Source organism: Podarcis erhardii, assembly GCF_964252035.2.
Source record: "Podarcis erhardii genome assembly, chromosome: 6".
In the NCBI taxonomy this organism is placed as follows: domain Eukaryota; kingdom Metazoa; phylum Chordata; class Lepidosauria; order Squamata; family Lacertidae; genus Podarcis; species Podarcis erhardii.
The window spans coordinates 61875394-61896180 of NC_138510.1; the positions used below are offsets into that span (position 1 = coordinate 61875394).

Consider the following 20787-nt stretch of genomic DNA (forward strand, 5'->3'; position numbering starts at 1 on the left):
TTACATGGATGCTTGAATGCCTCAGCTGTTCAGCATGCCAATATATTTCAACTGCTTTCTATAATAATAATAATAATAATAATAATTTATTATTTGTACCCCGCCCATCTGGCTGGGTTTCCCCAGCCACTCTGGGCGGCTTCCATAAAAACCAGAAATACACTAAAATATCACAGATTAAAAACTTCCCTGAACAGGGCTGCCTTAAGATGTCTTCTGAATGTCAGGTAGTTATTTATCGCTTTGACATCTGATGGGAGGGCGTTCCACAAGGCGGGTGCCACTACCGAGAAGGTCCTCTGCCTGGTTCCCTGTAGCTTTGCTTCTCGTAATGAGGGAACCGCCAGAAGGCCCTCGGCGCTGGACCTCAGCGTCAAAGCAACTTAAGGCAACCCAATCATGCTAGGCATACAGTTATGGGTATTTTGTATTTATGATTTAAAAGAATAGTATAAAATTCTTGAGATTTCAGGAAGCCAGATTTCTCTGACTGCCTCCCTTGCTTCCCACAGGGCAGTTGACAGTAGATGGCTCTGTGGGGGAAGGTGCAATCCAGCGGGAACTGCAACATGCGTTTAATGTTGTTTTTGTCCCTCCCCACAGTCCAGTTTGTGCCTGTTGCCCACTTAGCTGGAGCAGCCTGTGGAGACTTCTTCACCTCTCTGTCAAGCTCTCTTCCCTTCTGACAGATTTTGATCCAAAGGGTTTAAGGCCACCCTCGAGCAGGACATTGGTTGCTTGCACTGTGACACACAATGTATGAGAAACTGATTGACGTGTCAGTCTCTAAATACCTTGATGAGACTAAAATGAGAATAAGTTGTAGAGAGTAGAGAGCAAGCCATTTCAGCACACCCCTGTTTTTAATTTGTCACAAACCCTTTTTGAGACTAGTAATAGGTCACTGTTGCAAGTCTTCAGCTACCTTCTACATACTAAAGCTTCTGCAAATGGAAGTGGTTAAAGTACAGCAAAATGCTTTGGATTTATTTCCTCAACATATAAAATTTCTTAATATTCAATCTATAAAAGTACTCTTATAGAGCAGCTTACAATAAACAATAATTAGACACAAAACAATTAAAATGATGGCGGCACAGCTGACCATAGACTGGTAAAACTGGAGTTAAACCAATACCTGGGAGATTTCTGTGTTTTAAAAGCTTTACCTGGCACGAGAAAAGGATGTCAAGCTGCTCACCACTCTGGAAAAAAATCAAAATCCAGGGTGAAAAGACCCTCCCTCTGGTCTACATTTGTTTCACCTCTGACAGCAAAAAGCTACTCCAGAAATGAGAGTTAGGCTAATAGCTACAGCACAAATGCCTAGAAATTTACTATGTAGGCTGGTTTTTCTGTTTTCTTCCTCTGCGCACAGCCTATTTAGCATTACTATTTGAACGTTGCCTTCTGAGTGGCTATATTCAGACATAACAATAAATTTTAAAAAATCAGTTCCCAATCTTGAACATTTTTGGCTTAATATGTTAGCCTTTCATCCATAATCATAATGGGAAAATATGATGGAATCAAGGATCACAAAGATGGGCTTCAGGAAGCAGTAATTTATGTGAAGCTGGACTTTTCCATTGTTGGCTTGGGAAAGTAAAAGTTCCCTCCATGCTGGTGCAGCTTGGACTTTGCATAGGTGGGTAGTAGGAGCTCTATGCTCATAGGGGCTTGAAGAAGACAATAGAATGCTTGAGGAATTTGACTCTACAAAAACTTGATCTGATTTGCACCTCTCGTGTGTGCAGATCAGAACGTAAGTATTTTTAATGTCACCCTTTCCTGAATTTTATGAAACAGTTTTCAGCTGAAACACACACACACACACACACACACACACACACACTGATAACATTTTTTGATGCATTTATCACAAAGTGTTTTGATTGCACTTAATTACAAATGTTGTGCAGTTGTTTTAATTGCAGAGAAATGTGGAATAGGGACGGAATGGATTTGGGGCTGAACAGAAACAGATCACAAATATAATGATCCATCTATCCCTAGCAGCTATTAGAAAAAGTCCCTTGCAGGCTTGGGGAACCTTATGGCCTTCCAGAGGTTAGACTCTGACTCCTATCAGCCAAGTCACCATAGCCAATTATCAGGGTTGATGGAAGTTGCCAAAGGTTTCTCCACCCTGGTCTGCTGCTAGTCTAAGGCATCTGTTCTTGGGTCCTTTAAATTGCAAGTGATCACCTTCAAAAGGACCCTGAACTTGTACGTGCAGAGACAAATGCAACTGCGGCTTTCATTCACAGTGTATATGATACCAGAAGAAATGCTGTGTTATGTATTAAAAGTGACCCAATAAAATGTTTTGTTACATTTTGAAGGGTATACCTTTGGTGCATTGCACAAGAAGCAAATGGAAGGTTCTCCCTTCCCAATAAACAAGTGATTTTAAACCTTCCGTGTTTACTTAACAGGGAAATAGCATGAGTGATAGCTCCAGTGTGGTTTTTAGATTCGTGTTCTTACTTTGCTTCACTGTACATACAGGGTAATCAAATGTTCTGTTCAGCAGGAGGCTTTTTCAACTTGATCACTATTAAAGCTGAAAGGTGGATGTCCTTGAATCTGCCCTACTGTCAAGCATCAGATGATGTTGATGGCTTCAAAGGAGAGATTCATACAAATATTTCCCAATATTTCTGTGACAAATAAAATACTGATGAGCACACAAATCCAGTGGCGTGTTTTTATTTTTATTTTTCAGCAGCATAATCTGTCTCTTTAAAATATAATCATGTGTAAATACAGTATTGGAGGACGCAGCTGGCAGTGTGTGGGAAACAAATGTTTGAAGGATGTTTTTCTTGTGGCATCTTTTCAGTATTTCAGCTCAACCATTCCTCATAATACTAAACATCAATTTTTAACTTATCTGCTTTGTCCCACTGTTATGATATTTTGTAAAAGCAGGTGAAAAATGATGCTTTCGTTGGCAGGGCTTTTGTTTGAATAAGCATGCGGTATTAAAAGTCTGGAAGTTATGCTATGGTGTCTCACGTAGTGCTTCAAAAATGGGTGCAATTTGCTTATTTTGTGAAATAAGAAAAGCTTACTATACACAAGCTAGTACAAAATTACTATCCCTTGAACGTTGGAAGTCTACCTCAGCCTCCTTTAACGTCTGATATTTCACCAAACATTTTTTACAAGCTTATTTTCTGAACCATAAGGGATAAATGGGTGTTTCTGTTATTCTTCTGCAAAAGGTAATATCTTAGAATGCCAAAAACAAGATTCACATATTAAAGGTGTAATTGCAGAAGCATAGAATATGTCACAAACATAGTTATCACATTTAATCAGACAAATTAGTTATATTTAGGTTTGAAGAAATAAAGGTAGCATTTTTTGCAGTTCATCTTCTTTAAGTTGTGCATTCTTCTCCTTATTGAGGCATCTGCATTATAAGCATTTTGAGGTAGTTTTCCTACAGACACAGTAGCTATCTAGTTAGGGTACTTGGCTGTATTCCCAAAGAAGTAAACTGGATTTTGATTGGTCTCACACTAAATGGCCTTTTCTCAGTTTGGCCTGTTGTCTAAGAAAATGATGACAAGGTAGGCCTTCAGGGGGACTTAAATGTAGTAAGAGAGGTCTAATCTTAAATGAGCCACATGAAAAAGTAAGCAATATATTCCTAATTCTATATGATACTAAGCTTCACCTGAAGAGCGTTTAACACGGACCAGTAATCTATGTGGTCTACAAGTGCATTGAACTGTGAATTGAGTATTTCAGTTTGGGGCGATTTATTTCAGGGAATGAGGGCTGCGATAAAACAGGTTACACTTGAAAGTGTGTATCTTTGCACAGGTCTTTGCTTTCAGATAAACCTTTAATTTGGGGGTTGTTTTTGATAGGATGTCGGTGCCAAGCTTGACAAGCAGGTGATAGAGAACCAGCAAATAACAGCAGAGCAACCTACAGAAAATGTATGTATTATACTCCAAATGGTTTCTTATTCATTTATTTTATTATTATTAACAGTTTATTATTGTTATTAAGTATATGTGAGTCTGCTTTAACATGTTTCTGAAGGTGATTTATGAACTTAAAAGTAAAAATGACAGAGAGAAAAAACAATGGAGAAGGTTTTTAAAAATTGCAAACAAATACCTAAGGCAAATATATTTTCATCCACTTAGCTACAAGCCTCCATCTTATTAGGAATAAGACTGTTATCCCTCATTCAACCAACCTCTGCATCTAGACCTCAATCCAGGGCCTTCTCAGTCCTTCCTCATTCAAGTGTCAACAGAGAAATAGTGTTTGGTAACATCCATGCACTGATAACACCTTACACCAATTTTCCTATTGACAGTTCTCAATGACTTCATCTAGTTCTTAAATAGCACTGGAGACAATGCAGTGCTCCATGGCACCACATAGGTCAAAAGCCAGTGGGGGTGGTGAAATAGGCATCCAGTGATGTTTTCTGGAGATAAGGTTGCAACTGTTGCAGAACCATGGCCCCAATCTCCCATAGATGGTCCAGGAAGATGCCATCCAAAGCTGGTATGAGGTTGAGTAGGAGCTGCAGCGTGGTGCCCCTTTTCCCTCTCTTTCCCTCATCCATCCATGTAACGAAGTCTGATTCAATCCCAAATCTGGATTTGAAACCAGATTAAAATGTCCCCAAATAATGACTGCAATCCTCTTGAGTAGGACCTTGCCCCCAAAGGCCATATTTGCAGCTGGACAGTAGTTGTTTGCTATTTAGTTCAGGGTGGGTTTTCCTTTCAGGAGTGTCCTTAATGCTACCTTCAAGGAGGCAGGTGCACCCCCCCCCCAATGCAAGACATTTATCACACCCTGGGCCCACCCATTCATGCCCCTTCCCTCTAGCTTTAATGAGCCATGAAAGGCAAGGGTGAAGAGAGCACATCCTTGGGAGCTTACTCCCAAGCACCTGGCCAGTGTCATCAGGCTGCAAAACCCAAAGCTGATCCCACAAAGCACAGCTGACTCAGAGCTGCATCAGTTACGGCATCTAGCTCACTGCAGAGGTGAACAACGTCTTTCTCAAAGTGCCCAGCAAGCAAATCACAGAGGGTTTCTGAGGTGTCCTGGGCTCCATCCACCAATATATGTGTCAAGACTTAAGAACCGTCCTGACAAGCTCCATTGCAAATGGCTGAAAGACGCGGCAATAGAAGCAATGAAGTGGTCCCTCTTTGTTGCTTTCACTACCACACCGTAGGCACAGTTGTGGGCTCTTGTAGCAGACCTCTTTTAGCTCAGAAAAAGTACGCTTTTATTTAGTTTATAATAGCAAGCTTTTAAATGACCTTGTAAAACAGCCAGAAATAATAATGGAAAACATGGGATTCTTGTAAAACACTGCCAAGATTTTACCAAAGCTCTTAAACCTTATGGTAAATAATGTTTCAGTAGTATGTTCTCTGACCAAAATTTTTGAAATTGCAGCATCAGAGGTAAGTAGATTATTACTTCTAAAGCTGTTAAATGTTATTTTACGCTCCCCACTTCTGATCTATATAAAAGATCTCTGTACTGTAGTTTCAACTTCTTGTTTGGGTTTTAGGAGGCTTAACAGTTCAATGTCTTTGATTTATCTCTCCCCCCCCCCTTTTCCCTTCCAGTTTCATAACCAATTAAAGCAATCAAAGTCTTCAACAGTAATCCCTATCAGTTTACACAAGATATCTTTGGCTCCGGCACCTTCTTATTCTCCAGAGACAGAGTTCACCAGCAGAAGTATGAACTTCTTACTTCTTTCTGAAGAATACCTTTCATTCAATACAAAGCTTTTTAGCATGTTAATAGCATGCAATGTTTTATTTTAATTTAAAAGTCTAGATTAACAGCTACAGTGTTGTTTACTTTTACATGCTTTAACATATTTTTTTCTTAGAACATTTCATGTAACAAACATATTTTATCTACCACCTCACTGCTGCATGGAAAGACCAGGCATTGTTGTCCATGTGTATGCTACCCTTAGGCTTCCTCCTTCACTCATAAGAATGATGCATGAGCAGTATAACTGCTGAGATAAGGGCTCAGAAACCTCAGCCATGCTAACTCTGCAATCACCAAAATTCCATAATGTATTAATAAATAACAGAGGTTGCCACAGCTGAGCATTGTGAACTTCTGTCACACTGCTTGTATGAATAAACCAATATTATGAGTGAAGAAACTTGTCAACACCAGTGAAAAGCAAGCTCTTGACTGCCCTTCGGGTGGCAGAAGATCCAGGAGAGGATCTGATGTGTGAGTGTGAGCAAGCATGTGTGTGCAGCTAGATATAACGAGTGCCCTAGCTTATCAGAATGGTGTGTCACCTTCCCTAAACGTTAACTTGCATGTGAATTGTGAAACTGCATCCAAAGCAGCATACCTCAAATCACAAGAATTTAATGCAGGTGCAGAGCAAATTTTGACACTGAGTTTATTCCTGTGCAGCTTCTTTCTTTGTTTGGCAATTGTGCTTTTGTTCACCGGTACATTTTATCATTTGTTGCAGGTGGCTTTCCGCTTCCTCTGGTGGATCCAGCGACTTGCCCAATAGTTCCTGGACAAGAAATGACTATAGAAATCTCCAAGGGTCGATCAGGCCTTGGTCTCAGTATTGTAGGAGGAAAGGATACACCACTTGTAAGTTGTTTGGTGGTTTTGGAATACTATTTCAAGTTTTCATGAATCTCAAAGCTGCTCCATTTTTGGTACAATGAAGGAAAGAAATGTGGAAATTCCATAATACATGTTTGACATGTATGCTTGGATGTTCCTTTAATCTCTCCAAAGGACACCACTGGTGGATACTAATATAGCCACAAATTTAATGAAAGCATGTCATGGCCAATATGTATGAGTAGATGTGTGATCACCTTCTTATATTCTAAGCATTCTCTGTTGTGCATATCTTTAAAACACAAGAAGCTGCTTATTGCTTATATACTTAGCTTATTTCCCACCTATTAAAAATGAATTCAGTGTGATTTACAATAATAAAAAATGGTAATTTATGTAGCTACAGTAAGCCATTAATGATCTATGCATTATGAGTTAGTTATGAGATCACTCCAACTTAGCTTTTCCTTGTTCACAAATCTTTGACTTGCTGTTACACCTGAACTAATTCGATTTTGGTTGGTTTTACGCCAAACAAGCATTTTAGTTGGTAAGTCAATAATAGACCTTCTCTTCAGTAAATGGTTTGTTTGAAGCAAAGCAAAACAGAATTCTAATACAAATATAGAATTAGCAGAAATTTCAGTGTGAAAATTTATAGAAAAGGAAGAATACACTCCATTTGATTTGGGCCTTTCAGCCTGGCTACCTAGCACATAATATGGCTAGGAAAGCAACAGCTATATTTGAAATGTATATGAGAGAAAGCAGCAGTCAATATACCAAATCACATAACCTCATTTCCTTGCCATCCTCTTCGTAAGAGCATTAGAAGATTGCTGGTGGAGCAGACCAAAGACCCAGAGGCTAGCGTCCTGTTTCCTACACTGGCCAGCCACATGCTTATGGAAAGCCCACCCAAAAAAGATATGAAGGCAATAACTCTTTCCTGCTGCGATTCACTAGCAAGTGGTGTTCAGAGTCATGCTGCCTCTGATCTTGGTGATAGTATATAGCCATCATGAGTATTAGCCTTTGACAGCCTTATCCTCTATGAATTTGTCTAATCCCCTCTTAAAGCTATCTAAGTTGCGCATAAATTCCCTTAACGCAGCATAGCTTAACCTTAACTATGCACCTTGCTTGATCTGCTGTTGCATATTTGATGCTTCCTTTTTCTGATGAATGCTTAGATTTTCTCTTACGTATATGGTTAAAAGATAGGGGCAGGAGACTAAATATAATAGCTTTTTGCACCAAAGATAAGCTTTTGAAAGTGTGAACTTCAATATCAGTGTGAAAATTGCATAATGTCACTGGAGATGTAAAAACATACGTAGGTTCTTATTAGAAATATGTGAAAACTGTTCCCATGGATTAACAGATTTCTTTATTGAAAAATCCCTCTTTGAAATTTTGACTTTTATTGTCAAAATGCAGATTGAGAGTTCCCATCTTTGGATGATATTACTTGGGTATTGTTGGGCTTTTTACAAAATAATCATGTTTTGTACAGGAGAAATGAAATTTCTACCAGCTTCCTGTCTGCTGCCTCCTTGCTCTCCACAGGCATGTCTCAGAAGACTGGAAAAATATGGTTCATATTTTTTCCCATTGTTATGTCATGAAGCTACAGTTTAGCAATTTTCATCCTTTTGAGACAATGGGCCCACCTTCAGTCCAAACAAGCATTTGGGCACCAACTTCTTAATTTTTTAAAAAATCATTCGTTTCTATGTATGATAGGAATGCTGTGGCTACGAGCCATTTTAGGTCAAGCTGCAGCCTGGTATTTGGTCCTGATTCACCTGTTGAAGACTAAAGTATAGTTTGTACAACAGCGAATCCATACAGCTACCATTAGGCTGTAGGACTGGATCTTACGACCTTCATATAACAAGGGAGTCTGAAAAGCTGATTGTAAGAGAAATCCTTCTCCTGCTTTGTGGCCATTCCAGCTGCATTTTTCACTATTCTTGTGAAAATTATACAGTTATGGGAGCATGCTTAATAAAATTTAAACTGCTTTTTTATTTCGGTAAATGCATTAGCAATTTGACCACACCTTCTTCCTGTATGCAGCCTTAAGCATTTTTTTCATTCAGCAGTAATTTGTACTGCAAAAGAATCCAGTGTTCTGTAAATATATGATCACTAATGCCATAGAAACAAACCAGAAGTTTGACATGAGACCTTGACTTTTTGCTACAGCAGAGTGGTTGTAAATACTGTTAGTGGGACTGCAAAGGAGGAAGCTTCAAAAAACCCCAACTCCATCCATATCTTTATCACAATACTTGCTTTCAGGCAAGGATATTAATATTTTCTTCCTCCTCCATGTCTTTCTCACTTCATGTCACCTTGCCCTGAGTGATGTAGTGCTATTTCACTTTAAATGTTTTTTAAAACTGAGCACATTCTGTGACCTCCTGCTGACTGCTCTTCCTGTGATGAATAACTTTATACAGAAAGCAAATTCCATGTTACTGAATAAATGAAACCTGTTCATTTTCATTAGAATTAGCTGCTGAAAGCCACTCTGGAGCATTATTTTGTGTAGATTTTACTGTTCCTATCACATGCTTAAGACTCAGTAAAAACGTGCTAAAACATAGTTATTTATAAATCACTATTTCATTGAAAAGATCAAAGCAGGTAACAAAAATACATAAACCCATACAGTAAAAACCATATAAAGAGGTTAAAACAGACATCAATTAACTATTGTGGAAAGATTTATTCTTAATTGCCTGCGTAGGAGTAGAAGTGACTGGGGCAACCCAGTCAGATGGGCAGCAAATAGTAGTAGTAGTACAGTGGTGCCCCGCAAGACGAATGCCTCGCTAAACGAAAAACCCGCAAGACGAAAGGGTTTTCCGATTTTTTAGCGGCTTCGCAAGACGAATTTCCCTATGGGCTTGCTTCGCAAAACGAAAGCCCATAGGGAAATCTCCGGGGACAGCGGGGAACCCTCCTCCCACCGCAAGCCCCGGGAAGAGAGGAGAAGCTGCGCGCCTTCCCCTCTGTTCCCGGACCTGTCCTGAAGGCTTGCGGTGGGAGGTCCGGGAACAGAGGAGAAGGCGCGCAGCTTCTCCTCTCTTCCCGGAGCTTGCGGTGGGAGGAGGGTTTTTCCTCCCCACCGCCAACATTCAGAAAGCTGTTCTGAAGGCTGGCGGTGGGAAGAAAAGCCCTTCTCCCGCCTCCAGCCTTCAGAAGAGTTCCCCGCAGGGCTCCCCAAGCTGTGAATGTCTGCCGCGCGCGAGGGGCGCTCTGCTTAAGAGCGCCCCTCGTGCGGGGCAGCAGGCTGCTATCCGCAGCTTGGAGAGCCCTGTGGGGAAGTCCGGCAGGGCTCCCCAAGCTGCAGATGTCTGCCCCACCCGAGGGGCGCTCTGCTTAAGAGTGCCCCTCGTGCGGGGCAGCAGGCTGCTATCCGCAGCTTGGAGAGCCCTGTGGGGAAGTCCGGCAGGGCTCCCCAAGCTGCAGATGTCTGCCCCACCCGAGGGGCGCTCTGCTTCAGAGCATCCCTCGCACCCGGCAGCAGGCTGCTATTCGCAGCCTAGGCAGCCCTGCAGGAACTCTTCTGAAGGCTGGCGGCGGGAGAAGGGCTTTTCTTCCCACCGCCAGCCTTCAGAAGGCTGTTCTGAAGCCTGGCGGTGGGGAGAAAAGTCCTCCCCCCCCCCAGCCTTCAGAAGAGGTCCGGGGAAAGACTGTCCCCGGACCTGGTCTGAAGGCGGTCTCCCTAGGAACGCATTAATTGATTTTCAATGCATTCCTATGGGAAACCGTGCTTCGCAAGACGAAAAACTCGCAAGAAGAAAAAACTTGTGGAACGAATTAATTTCGTCTTGCGAGGCACCACTGTAGTAGTAGTAGTAGTAGTAGTAGTAGTAGTAGTAGTACTAGCAGCAGAAGTAGTAGTAGTAGTAGCAGCAGAAGTAGTAGTAGTAGTAGCAGCAGCAGCAGAAGTAGAAGAATAGAAAAGTTGTGAGCTGGCCTTTAAAAGTTGAAACAAACTGCCTGCTGAATCTTTCTTGGTAAAGCTTTCCACCGGTAGAGCCAATTTCCACTGGGAGAGCCATTATATCCTAGTTATAAAGGCTTTGTGTCTTCTTGTTGTCAAATGAGCCTTTCCAACTCGGGGAGTGACCAACAGTGCTCCTGCAGATTATCTCCACAAGCAAACTAGGATATAATGGTTCAGGTGATGTAAATTATGTAAATCAATGCAAGGACCATGAACCTGTCTCAGTAGTAGATGAGCAGCCTGTGCAACTTCCAAACCAGGCCCATGGGCAGCCCCACATAGAACGCATTACAGTAATCCAGTCTTGAGGTTATCACTGCATGGACCAAAGTGGGCAGGGTATCTCTGCCCAGGAATGGCTTTAGCTGGTGAACAAGGCAAAGCTGGTAAAAGTCGATCCTAGTCACAGAGGACATTAGAACCTCTAATAACAGCGATGTAACTAGGAGTACCCCCAAGCTGCACACCTGCTCCTTCAGAGGAAATTCAGTCCCATCCAGAACATGTACCTTCTATAGTTCCCAAAAGTGGGAACCACCCAAAGAGCCTCCTTCTTCAAGCATAGTTTATCAGCCCTCAACCAGTCCACTGTATTCAGACGCCAATCCAGAGCTTTCACAATCTCCTGGTTCCAATGTTATGGAGAAGTAGAGCTTTGTGACATGAGCATCCTGGTTGTCAAAGAATCTTATTTCTACCTGTAGTACCGAGGATGGGACACAGATAGCACTCTCAATTTATGACCTTATAAGCACTCCCTAGTCTTAGAAGCAGTGCTGTTGTTGATGCAAGCTAGAACGATGTTGACCTTGTCATGACACAGCATGCTTTTGATTGATGCTCAGTTCTTTGCTCATTATAACCCCTAAACCAACCTCAGAAATGTGGCTGCCTAGACATTTATTCCTATTTTATACTTGTCCCTGCATTTCTTCCCATGTTCTTTCTTCCTGCCAAATTTAACCTTCTGTTGCTATCTGCACAGCTCTCCGGTTTCTAAATACAGTTTTTGAATTCTTAGCTTATCCTCCAGAGTATGTGCATCCTTCTCAATTTTGTATGGCTGGTTGTTAAAACTGATAGCTTGGGAATATTCCGTGGGAGTATGTGGCATTCCATTTCAAAACAAATGGCATTGCTGGTGAAATGATAAAAAATATGCTGTTTGAAGTGTCCCCCCCCCCTCCTTTGGGGGGGGGGTCTGCTCCTGTCAATAATTGTATATCACAGAAACATTCCCTAAAGCAACATCTGCTGCTGCCTATATTTTCCAGCCTTGGTAATAAAGTTAATATATTTTTCAAATTCATTTATTGTGGTGGATTTAACTTGCAGCCACGCTGTACAAGGCTGAACACCCCCGTGAAGGCCTTAAAACAGCCATTACTCATAACACCATGGTTTTAAATTATATATTATAAGTTTATATTAAATTATAAAAGTTAAGCATGCAGGACTAAAAATGCAAGTTGAATTGGAGTTCAGATTTCACTCATGCCTAGCTGTGTATAATATGGTGGAAGTATTACACAGAATAATTAGCCAAATTATGGCTACTGTTAGCCAAAATCTGGATTCTTGCACTGGAAAGAGGAAGAAACCCCCCTTTACCTTAGTGGCTGTGGCAGATATAATGCTGTAATAAAAATACACAAGCATGTTAAAAATACATAGAGTAAAAATGTCTAGTCACTGGTGCTGCCAAAATGCTCAGAAATAATAATAATAATAATAATAATAATAATAATAATAATAATAATTTATTTATTTATATCCCGCCCATCTGACTGAGTTTCCCCAGCCACTCTGGGCGGCTAAATACCGCCCAAAACATATTTGTCTGATGCTGAAATGCTGATAAAGTTGGTGTCAGGCGGGCCTCTCTGGGGAGAGCATTCCATAGACAAGGAACTACTTCAGGGGGGAAATGTTATTTCATTGTCACCCACTAGATCTCCTTTGCACAAATAGCCTCAGATGACAATCCTAAGGTCTGAAATAATGTCAAACCCAGCACTGCAAATTAGACCCAGAAACAAATTGGCAACCAGTGCTGCTAATCACAGTACACCTTGAGGCTATGGAACTGCATGCTCCATTCAAAGTGAATTTCATCCTCTTTCAACAATATTAACCCTGATTAAAACTTACTGACCAGGTTTCCCCCTTAACAAATACGTGAAAGCATGGTGTGAAGCTGGTTAAAGTTGCCCACTGTGTGGTTATAGTTGTTCTGGGGAAATGTGTGGCTCTGTGAGTGATCTTGTAATACGCTCGGTATTTTGCAACAATGGTTAAGAGATCATCAGCGTAATATATGTGGCTGGGGCAACCCAGTCAGATGGGTGGGGTACATGAAAATGATGCTGATGATGATAGGAAAGGTCACAGTATTTTCATGTCAGTTCTGCATTCTGGACTGTAGTCTCGGAACTTACTTTTTATGTATAAGTATTGATACTGAGATTATGTCTTCCGTTAGGATGCTATTGTAATACATGAAGTGTATGAAGAAGGCGCAGCGGCTAGAGATGGCCGACTTTGGGCTGGTGATCAAATCCTTGAGGTAAGATTCATTATTTAACTCTGCAAATATTTCTCGGTTCCATACAAAACCAATATTTTAAGAGGGAAAACCAATGCATTGTACAAGAAACATGGCTGAAATAATCGACTTATTCCTCTAAATAATAATAGATAATGTGCTTTTTATCTACTTCTTCATCTACTTAAAATGTTGAGATCCATACACATCTATTGATCAGATTTCTTTAACATTTGTATTTTAAAAAATAGATATGTATATTTATCACATTGTAGATATATAAAATACAGGCTAAAACATATGAACGCAAATTATGAACATATTGCAAACATAAATACTAAATATTAGAGAAGAAACATACAAACTTTCATTTAGCGGTATTCATTGCCAAACAACTTTTTCCTTTTCATCAGATATACAACAGCATTATCATGTTTGATTTAAAAATTTAGACAGTAGGCATTAGTGTCACGAGATGATAAATGTTATATCACTTGTCACCATATGTCACAAAATTATTTTTATTTACCATCTTTCTTTTTGATGAGCTGTCAGTTTAACTTTATTTACCCAGCCCATTTTGATTTAAGTATTTAAAATTATTTCTGAACCCTTAAAATCTTGTATCTATTAACTGAAAGCAGAAGCTGTTTTTATCTTCTGTAACTTATCTTCATATCAACTGAAGCTGTGTTTTTACAAGCCTCTTTATGAACATTACTGATTTTTCATGTGTCTTGTATTTAGATGTCAGGTAAGGAAGGGTTAAGAAAAAAGTTGGCGTTTGATTGTAGCTTAGAAAAGGAGTCCATTCATGATGGTTCCAGAGTGGATAGAAGTACCTCACTCTCAAGTCAAGAGAAATTCCCAGTCCAGCTATTAGGGCTTCCATGTAAGGAGGTTAGGAAAACATTGAGGGCACCTTGGGAATTACTCTTAACAGCTCTTTCACTGAATGTTTCTTGTTTTGGCTGCTATTCCTATTTTGGCTGCTATTCTTAAATAACAGCTGTGTATCACAGTAATGTGTCATTAATAGCAGAATGGACATATCAACCAATAGATTGTTACTGGACCATACAGGAAACATGTTTGCAGACCCAGGTGCAAAAAGCACGTACATGTGGCGTGGCGCAGGGCCAGCCAAGGGTAGAAATAAGGCACAGGACATCAGTATTGGATTGAAACTGGCCACAGCTTTTATTGATTACAGCTGTAGGTAGGCTTTGACGAAGGCAATGGGTATCAACCAACCCTCCTGCTGGTTGATTAAAAAAACCACTTCGATCAAGAGTCACCCTATGCCATACATCAAATTAGGGTGAACCCATTAGGGCCGTCACCTGGAAGGGTGCTATGGTCCATCAGTGGCCATGTGGACTCCTGGGCAGAAGCACGTTTTCCCAGTTCGCTTTAGTGGGGTATACAGTAAGCTCATGATCCAACCTAATGACTTATCTGCCCAACGTTGTGATGATTGTTCTGAGGGAGGCAAAAACCCACAGCCTGGCCAATTGGTCTGCAGGAACAAAATTATTCCCTGGTCCCAAATTCAGCGATTGATTATTCCATAGCAAGGTCCACCCCCACCCCCCGACCTGCTCATTCAACTTTGGGTGGACTAATCAGAAACAGGGCAGGTGGATGCGAGATCCTGCAATGATCTGAGCAGGGAGGCCTATAACTTACAGTGGTACCTTGACTGTCGAACATAATCCATTCCGGAAGACCGTTCGACTTCCGAAACGTTCGACAACTGCGGTGCAAAGGGCGGTCAGCAAAGTCAATAGAGAAAAAAGAAAAACACACAGCAGAAACTGTTTGACTTCCAGGGTGCGTTCGAAAATGGAAGCAATTACTTTTGGGTTTTTGACGTTCGAAAACCGAAACATTCAGCTTCCGAGACGCTTGAAAACAGAGGTACTACTGTATAATGAATAGGCAAACCTGAGTGAAGCCAGAACTGCTGCAGCAAGCACACCCCTCAGCTCACTATGATTGGCCCATTTAAATTGGTACACCAAGCGATGTGGCCCTGCGGAGAGGCTCTGGTGTCCCCCAATGGCCACATTGTGCAGAATTTGGCCCCAAGACTGGGCCGTGTCAGACCACAAACCGCCGCTCCCCTGGAGTCTCAGGTATGTGGCCAGTGCATGCCCTGGTGCTTGGTACAGTTTGTGGCCATTAGAATTCATCTAAGAATTCAGTGTACAGCACTACATTCATTTAAGTTTTATTGATTTGCCTTGTCAAAGCCAGGAATATGAGCATGGATGTCTGTATGCACATGAACACGCACACATCCATGTTGTACATACACACCCATGCCTCACCCCATACTTTCTGGTTACAGTACTTGTAGGTAGCATGTCTTTTTATTTTTCTCTGAATTCACAAGGTGCGTGTGCATGTGCATATTTCTTTTCACAGTGCATGTTTGCACTGAGATTTTGCAGGTTGTCAGGTGTATGTCTAATTGCTGCAGTCCACATATACTAAAGTCTTCAGCCAACACTGGCCCTCCATCTCTCTATACTGCAGAGAGCAAAATCAGCGCAGGCTGAGCAGGCTTTGTGGCTCATTTTATGATGAAGGCTAAAGTTATTTTTGTATGGAAGAGGTTCAACAATAAAATCAGTTATTGGATATCTGTTGCATATTCTCCACTGTTTCCAAGAGAAATCATATAATCAGTGGCATTGCGGTCCTGGGATGAAAACAGGGGATGAGACACCTGGATAATAACTGGCAACATTTCAAGGTGAAATCAAGTGCTATTCATCTAAAGGAAGCCAACATCCTTATAAAAACAAGGTTCTTAATTTTGCCTGGTGGGCAAGAGGGTGGTGACCGATAGGCCAAAATCTGTTTGGAAAGATTTATTTTAAATGCATCAGCAGAAAACTGGTGAATGCATTTTGGTTTATAAAAAGTATAAGCATAATAGTATCAAGGGCACATTATACATGAGTGAATTATTGAGAAAGGAAAATACTATTGCATATAATATGAAGTTTACAATATGCAAGATTAAAGTTATCTACAATTTAACCATTGCTGAGGGCTGCAGTGGCCCACCAAAACTCCACTAGTTAAAAATTTACTGCATAATCCCATCTATCCTAACTACATGGCCTTTGAGTTTAAGAGAAGAACATAGCTACCAGTCCAGAGTGAAATTCCAGGAATCAGGCTCCTGGGGGATTTCATGCATGTTACTAGAGATCACTCTGGTGTCCAGGGAAAATCAAACAGAAAATTAGTCCAGGCAAAAACTAAAGAAAATGTTTAAAAATAAATTAGTGGTCCTGACTCTGTTCATTAAACTGAAATGTTTTAACTGTAGCCATTAGTTTTAGGAGCAATTTAAAGTTGCAGTGCTGGTCTGGTGTGCCATCTATTGGAATCTAGAAAAATTATTCTCTTATGATTCAAATTATCGAATTGCCTAAATCTTAACAGAAAAAGAACACTGGTTACAAATTAATGGCTAAACATCTACTGGTATATGAGTTCTAACATGTTTACAAAAATGAAGAGCCTTAGCCCTCCAAATCGTAAGCAGATATTAAGTCTACATCACTCTGCTTTGGTGTCTAGTGTAAAGAGTAATGGGAAATTTGCATTTTCAAGGTGGTCTCAGAATGGTATGTGGACTTTTTAAGGCATCAGCTGGGGTTAAATAGACGAGTCTATTTCTGTCCAGTTTCAGTTTTGCTGACACAGAATCATAGGTCCATTCTGTCCAATTGTGTGGATTTTTAAAAAGAACACACAGAAAGCCTGCATTTAATTTGTATCCATTTTATATGCACTTTCTATGTAATATACACTTTTCCCAATACATTCTCCCCATTAAATATCCATTTTTGTGGACATTCTTTGCACACTGAAACCACATCACAAAATCTAGAGAAGTGCACAATCTAACTGGAAGTTGTGTTCTGATCAATGACCAAGTTTGGGAATGTTTGAATGGGCTGGTCCACTGTGAAAAGTGGACCAATCAAAACCATCTTCCATCCCTACGACCGTTTTTTTTTTAAAGCAAGTAAATCATTGTTGCTTAAATTTATTACCCACCCTGGGACCTTAGGATGAAGGGTGGGTGATTGATGATAATAATTACTCTATGTTTCAAAAAGTAGTCTACTGAATAGACTTCGGACATGCTGAATTTGTACTATAAAATGCTAAGAAAGTTTCCCATAAAACTTGTAAGGGGATGCATGGATGACAGTTCTTCCTAATGTATGCTTAAAAATTCTTACTTCATCAGAAACTAAAAATAGATACTATGTATGTTCATGACCAATCATTTTAAAAAATGGTTCTGCTTCGGATAAGGTAAACATAAAGGTAACTGACCACATTACAGAGTACTGTTATAAATTGGGGGAGGGAGCAAGGATCCCCCAAACTCCTGGCTGCTAGATTCTCCCCATAATTCCTGGATTTATTAAAAGTTGGAATTAATCAAGGTTTTATTAAACTGTGCCAAACTCCACTGGATTCATCTTATGCTAATGAGCCAGGCCAGCCTATGATAGCCAGCTGAGTGTGGGTCATAGGAGGAACAAAGATATTAATGGCTGAGCTATTTACCTATCCAGAAAGCTGTTAGGAGGCTGAAGACTATGCCAGACCAGGAGGGGTGGGGCCCCTCCTCCAGCTGTGTGTTAGTGGGAAGAGACGATGGGGATTTAAAGGATGTAGGATTTCAGTTTGGATGATGTAAGCTAACGGGGAAATGTGAGTTTTGCAAGCTGGGCAGGGGGCAGAGTTCAAGGCGGGCTGTCTTGTTTTATACTGCGGAGAGGGTCATACACAATGTTTGGGATCTGAGGGTGCAGCAGTGGAAAGAACAGGACCCTCTCGGGATATGAATGCTGTGCACTCTCCATCTAAGCACGGGTTGTGTATATGTGTAAATAACCACAGATTCTGCTGTGCCTCATTGTCCAAAAGGAAACACATACCCTGGTGCCAGAGTGCCTGGTATTCCTAGATTCTTGCAGCGTTTGGAGATCAGGGTGGCATGCGACAATAGTATGCTAGAGGACATCTTCTAACCTTGCTTTTCTACAATTGCAACCTAAAATGAAATAATACAATGAATTGTATTAATCAGTGAACAAGAATGACTAGCATAGAGTGGAAGTTCTGGGATTTTGCAGTGGGACTCTTTCAGAACTCCTGGCTACAAGATTTTAAGCATGAAATGCTGCTAAAGTGTTGCTTCCTTTATTCATATGACTTCTTTAATGATAGAAATTGTGATTTGTTTTGAAGTATTACTTTGCTAGACTAATTAAAATCCAATAAGCAAAGAATATAATACACTGCTTTATTTTAGGTTAATGGCGTAGACTTAAGGAATGCCAGCCATGAAGATGCTATAACAGCCTTGAGACAGACGCCTCAGAAAGTACAACTGGTTGTGTATAGAGATGAAGCTCATTATAAAGATGAAGAGAATTTGGAAATTTTCCATGTAGACTTACAAAGGAAAATGGGCAGAGGCTTAGGGCTAAGCATTGTCGGGAAACGGTAAGGGTTACACTTAATCATAGCTCTGTGTGCAGAACATTACAGAGCCTTGTTTTCTCTTAAACTGAAAATCCCTCCACAGAATAAGCTGCAAAGATTATGTGCTCTTTCAGAACAGGTGCAATATTCGTAATGGTTTTTACACCTTTAGCTTTTCTACAAGCAGAAGGGTGAAACATGCAATTAGATGCATTATACCTGAATCTGATTTTCCTTTTACATTTAAGGAGGACAAACCTAGTACCTGAGAGCTACTGTAGTGTAATGACAGCTGCCAGTCAGAATGTTCCAAAATGTCACCTCAGCTTCTGACTCACGAGGCAACCTTAGGCAAGCTGTTAAGTCTCTCAGCACTCTATCTAAAATATGGAAGTAATAATATTGACCTCCGTATATCGATTTCTGAGAGTACACTGATAGCAAGAATGATTTAGCCACATAAGAAAACCAGTGTTTTCATTTTAAGACCAGTGTGTGGTCTGATGAACAAACATTAAGAGGAATATCTTAGTCGGTAGACAACATGAGACTCTTTATCTCAGAGCTGTGGGCTCGAGCCCCACATTGAGCAGCAGTGGGTTGGCGTATGTGATGCTTATGGTCCCTTCCAACTCTATAATTCTTCTGTGATTCAAGTAGCTGCTCCTTAAAACTCAAGACAGATTTGTATTGTGTTGCTTGTCCTGGATAAAGGTAAAGGGACCCCTGATCATTAGGTCCAGTCGTGACCGACTCTGGGGTTGCAGCGCTCATCTCGCTTTATTGGCCGAGGGAGCCGGCGTAAAGATTCCGGGTCATGTGGCCAGCATGATTAAGCCGCTTCTGGCGAACTAGAGCAGCGCATGGAAACGTCGTTTACCTTCCCGCCGGAGCGGTACCTATTTATCTACTTGCACTTTGACGTGCTTTCGAACTGCTAGGTTGGCAGGAGCTTGTCCTGGATAGCAATATCTAAATGCCTATATTCCTAGGAATTGTATGTACCTTTTAACAATTATTTATTTGCTTGTTACAGTTATATCCCACTGGTTAATAATAATAAAACCCACAACTGAAAATTACCAGTATACATAGCACATTAAGCAGTAGTACAACCATAAAAATCGAAGAGCAGATAAAAAGTCTAGAAGGGGGGGGATATCATTAGATATCTAGACTAAAATGCAGAGCAACAGAGAACATACAATGTGCAAATTGTTTTTAGTAAATATTTTTAGTGGTGCAGCAATGCCTGTGCTTCTTTTCAACTGTTAGAAATGGAAGTGGAGTATTTATCTCTGACATCGTAAAAGGAGGAGCCGCTGACCTTGATGGGAGGCTAATTCAAGGGGATCAGATCTTGTCTGTCAATGGGGAGGATGTAAGGCATGCTTCACAAGAGGTGGTTGCTACAATTCTTAAGGTAAGTGCATAGTGTATTCTTGAGCACTAAATCATGCTTGCAAGGTTTCTGGAAACCGATTTTTTTAATGTTACCATGTGGTTGTGGTTTAGGCAAAAGTATGATTGTTTGCATGGGGGTGGGGGTAATATATCTAGGGGGGAAATTAAAAAGCCACCAGGGTGTAAATGCTGTACTTTTCTTTGCATATCCAAAGTGTGCCCAAGGTCTTGTACAACTAGAGATTGGACGACTGAAAGCTGGATCTTGGCTGTCATCACGGAAGACATCTCAAAACAGTCAGGTTAGTGGCAGATGGTGCATTAATAAGAAATGGGAAGCTGATGATATAAAACTCAGGATGTGAAGATTTGACCTTGTAATTCTGGAAACTGGTCTTACAACCCAGCTATAGTTGTAACCCAGAGAGTCAAGGTTGTTGTTTCAATATTTTGGGTGACGCATATGTCTGTGTATTAACCACTGGACAATACATCCACCTTAAGAGACAGAAAATGGCTTGGCATTCCATTTCATAATACATGGGCAATTTTACTGTGCGCTTGTACTTTTTTTAAATGAAATCAATAATTGCACCAACAGGCTGCTAACAATAGATTTTGTTTTCACTTTTATCTTGCCCTTCGGTCCACTTGGAGCCACCAA

General features: G+C 40.7%; 1 protein-coding gene across 7 annotated transcripts in view; it reads left to right on the forward strand.

Annotated features, from left to right (window-relative positions):
• PATJ (PATJ crumbs cell polarity complex component) overlaps positions 1 to 20787 on the forward strand; it is a 157752-nt gene that overhangs the window by 119538 nt on the left and 17427 nt on the right. For all 7 annotated transcript variants that reach the window (XM_081867110.1, XM_081867108.1, XM_081867114.1 and 4 more), the window contains 7 exons: positions 3885 to 3956; positions 5628 to 5742; positions 6515 to 6645; positions 13128 to 13211; positions 18547 to 18740; positions 19995 to 20142; positions 20339 to 20425. In XM_081867110.1, coding sequence (XP_081723236.1) covers positions 3885 to 3956; positions 5628 to 5742; positions 6515 to 6645; positions 13128 to 13211; positions 18547 to 18740; positions 19995 to 20142; positions 20339 to 20425 — 831 coding nt within the window. The remainder of the gene's footprint in view (positions 1 to 3884; positions 3957 to 5627; positions 5743 to 6514; positions 6646 to 13127; positions 13212 to 18546; positions 18741 to 19994; positions 20143 to 20338; positions 20426 to 20787) is intronic.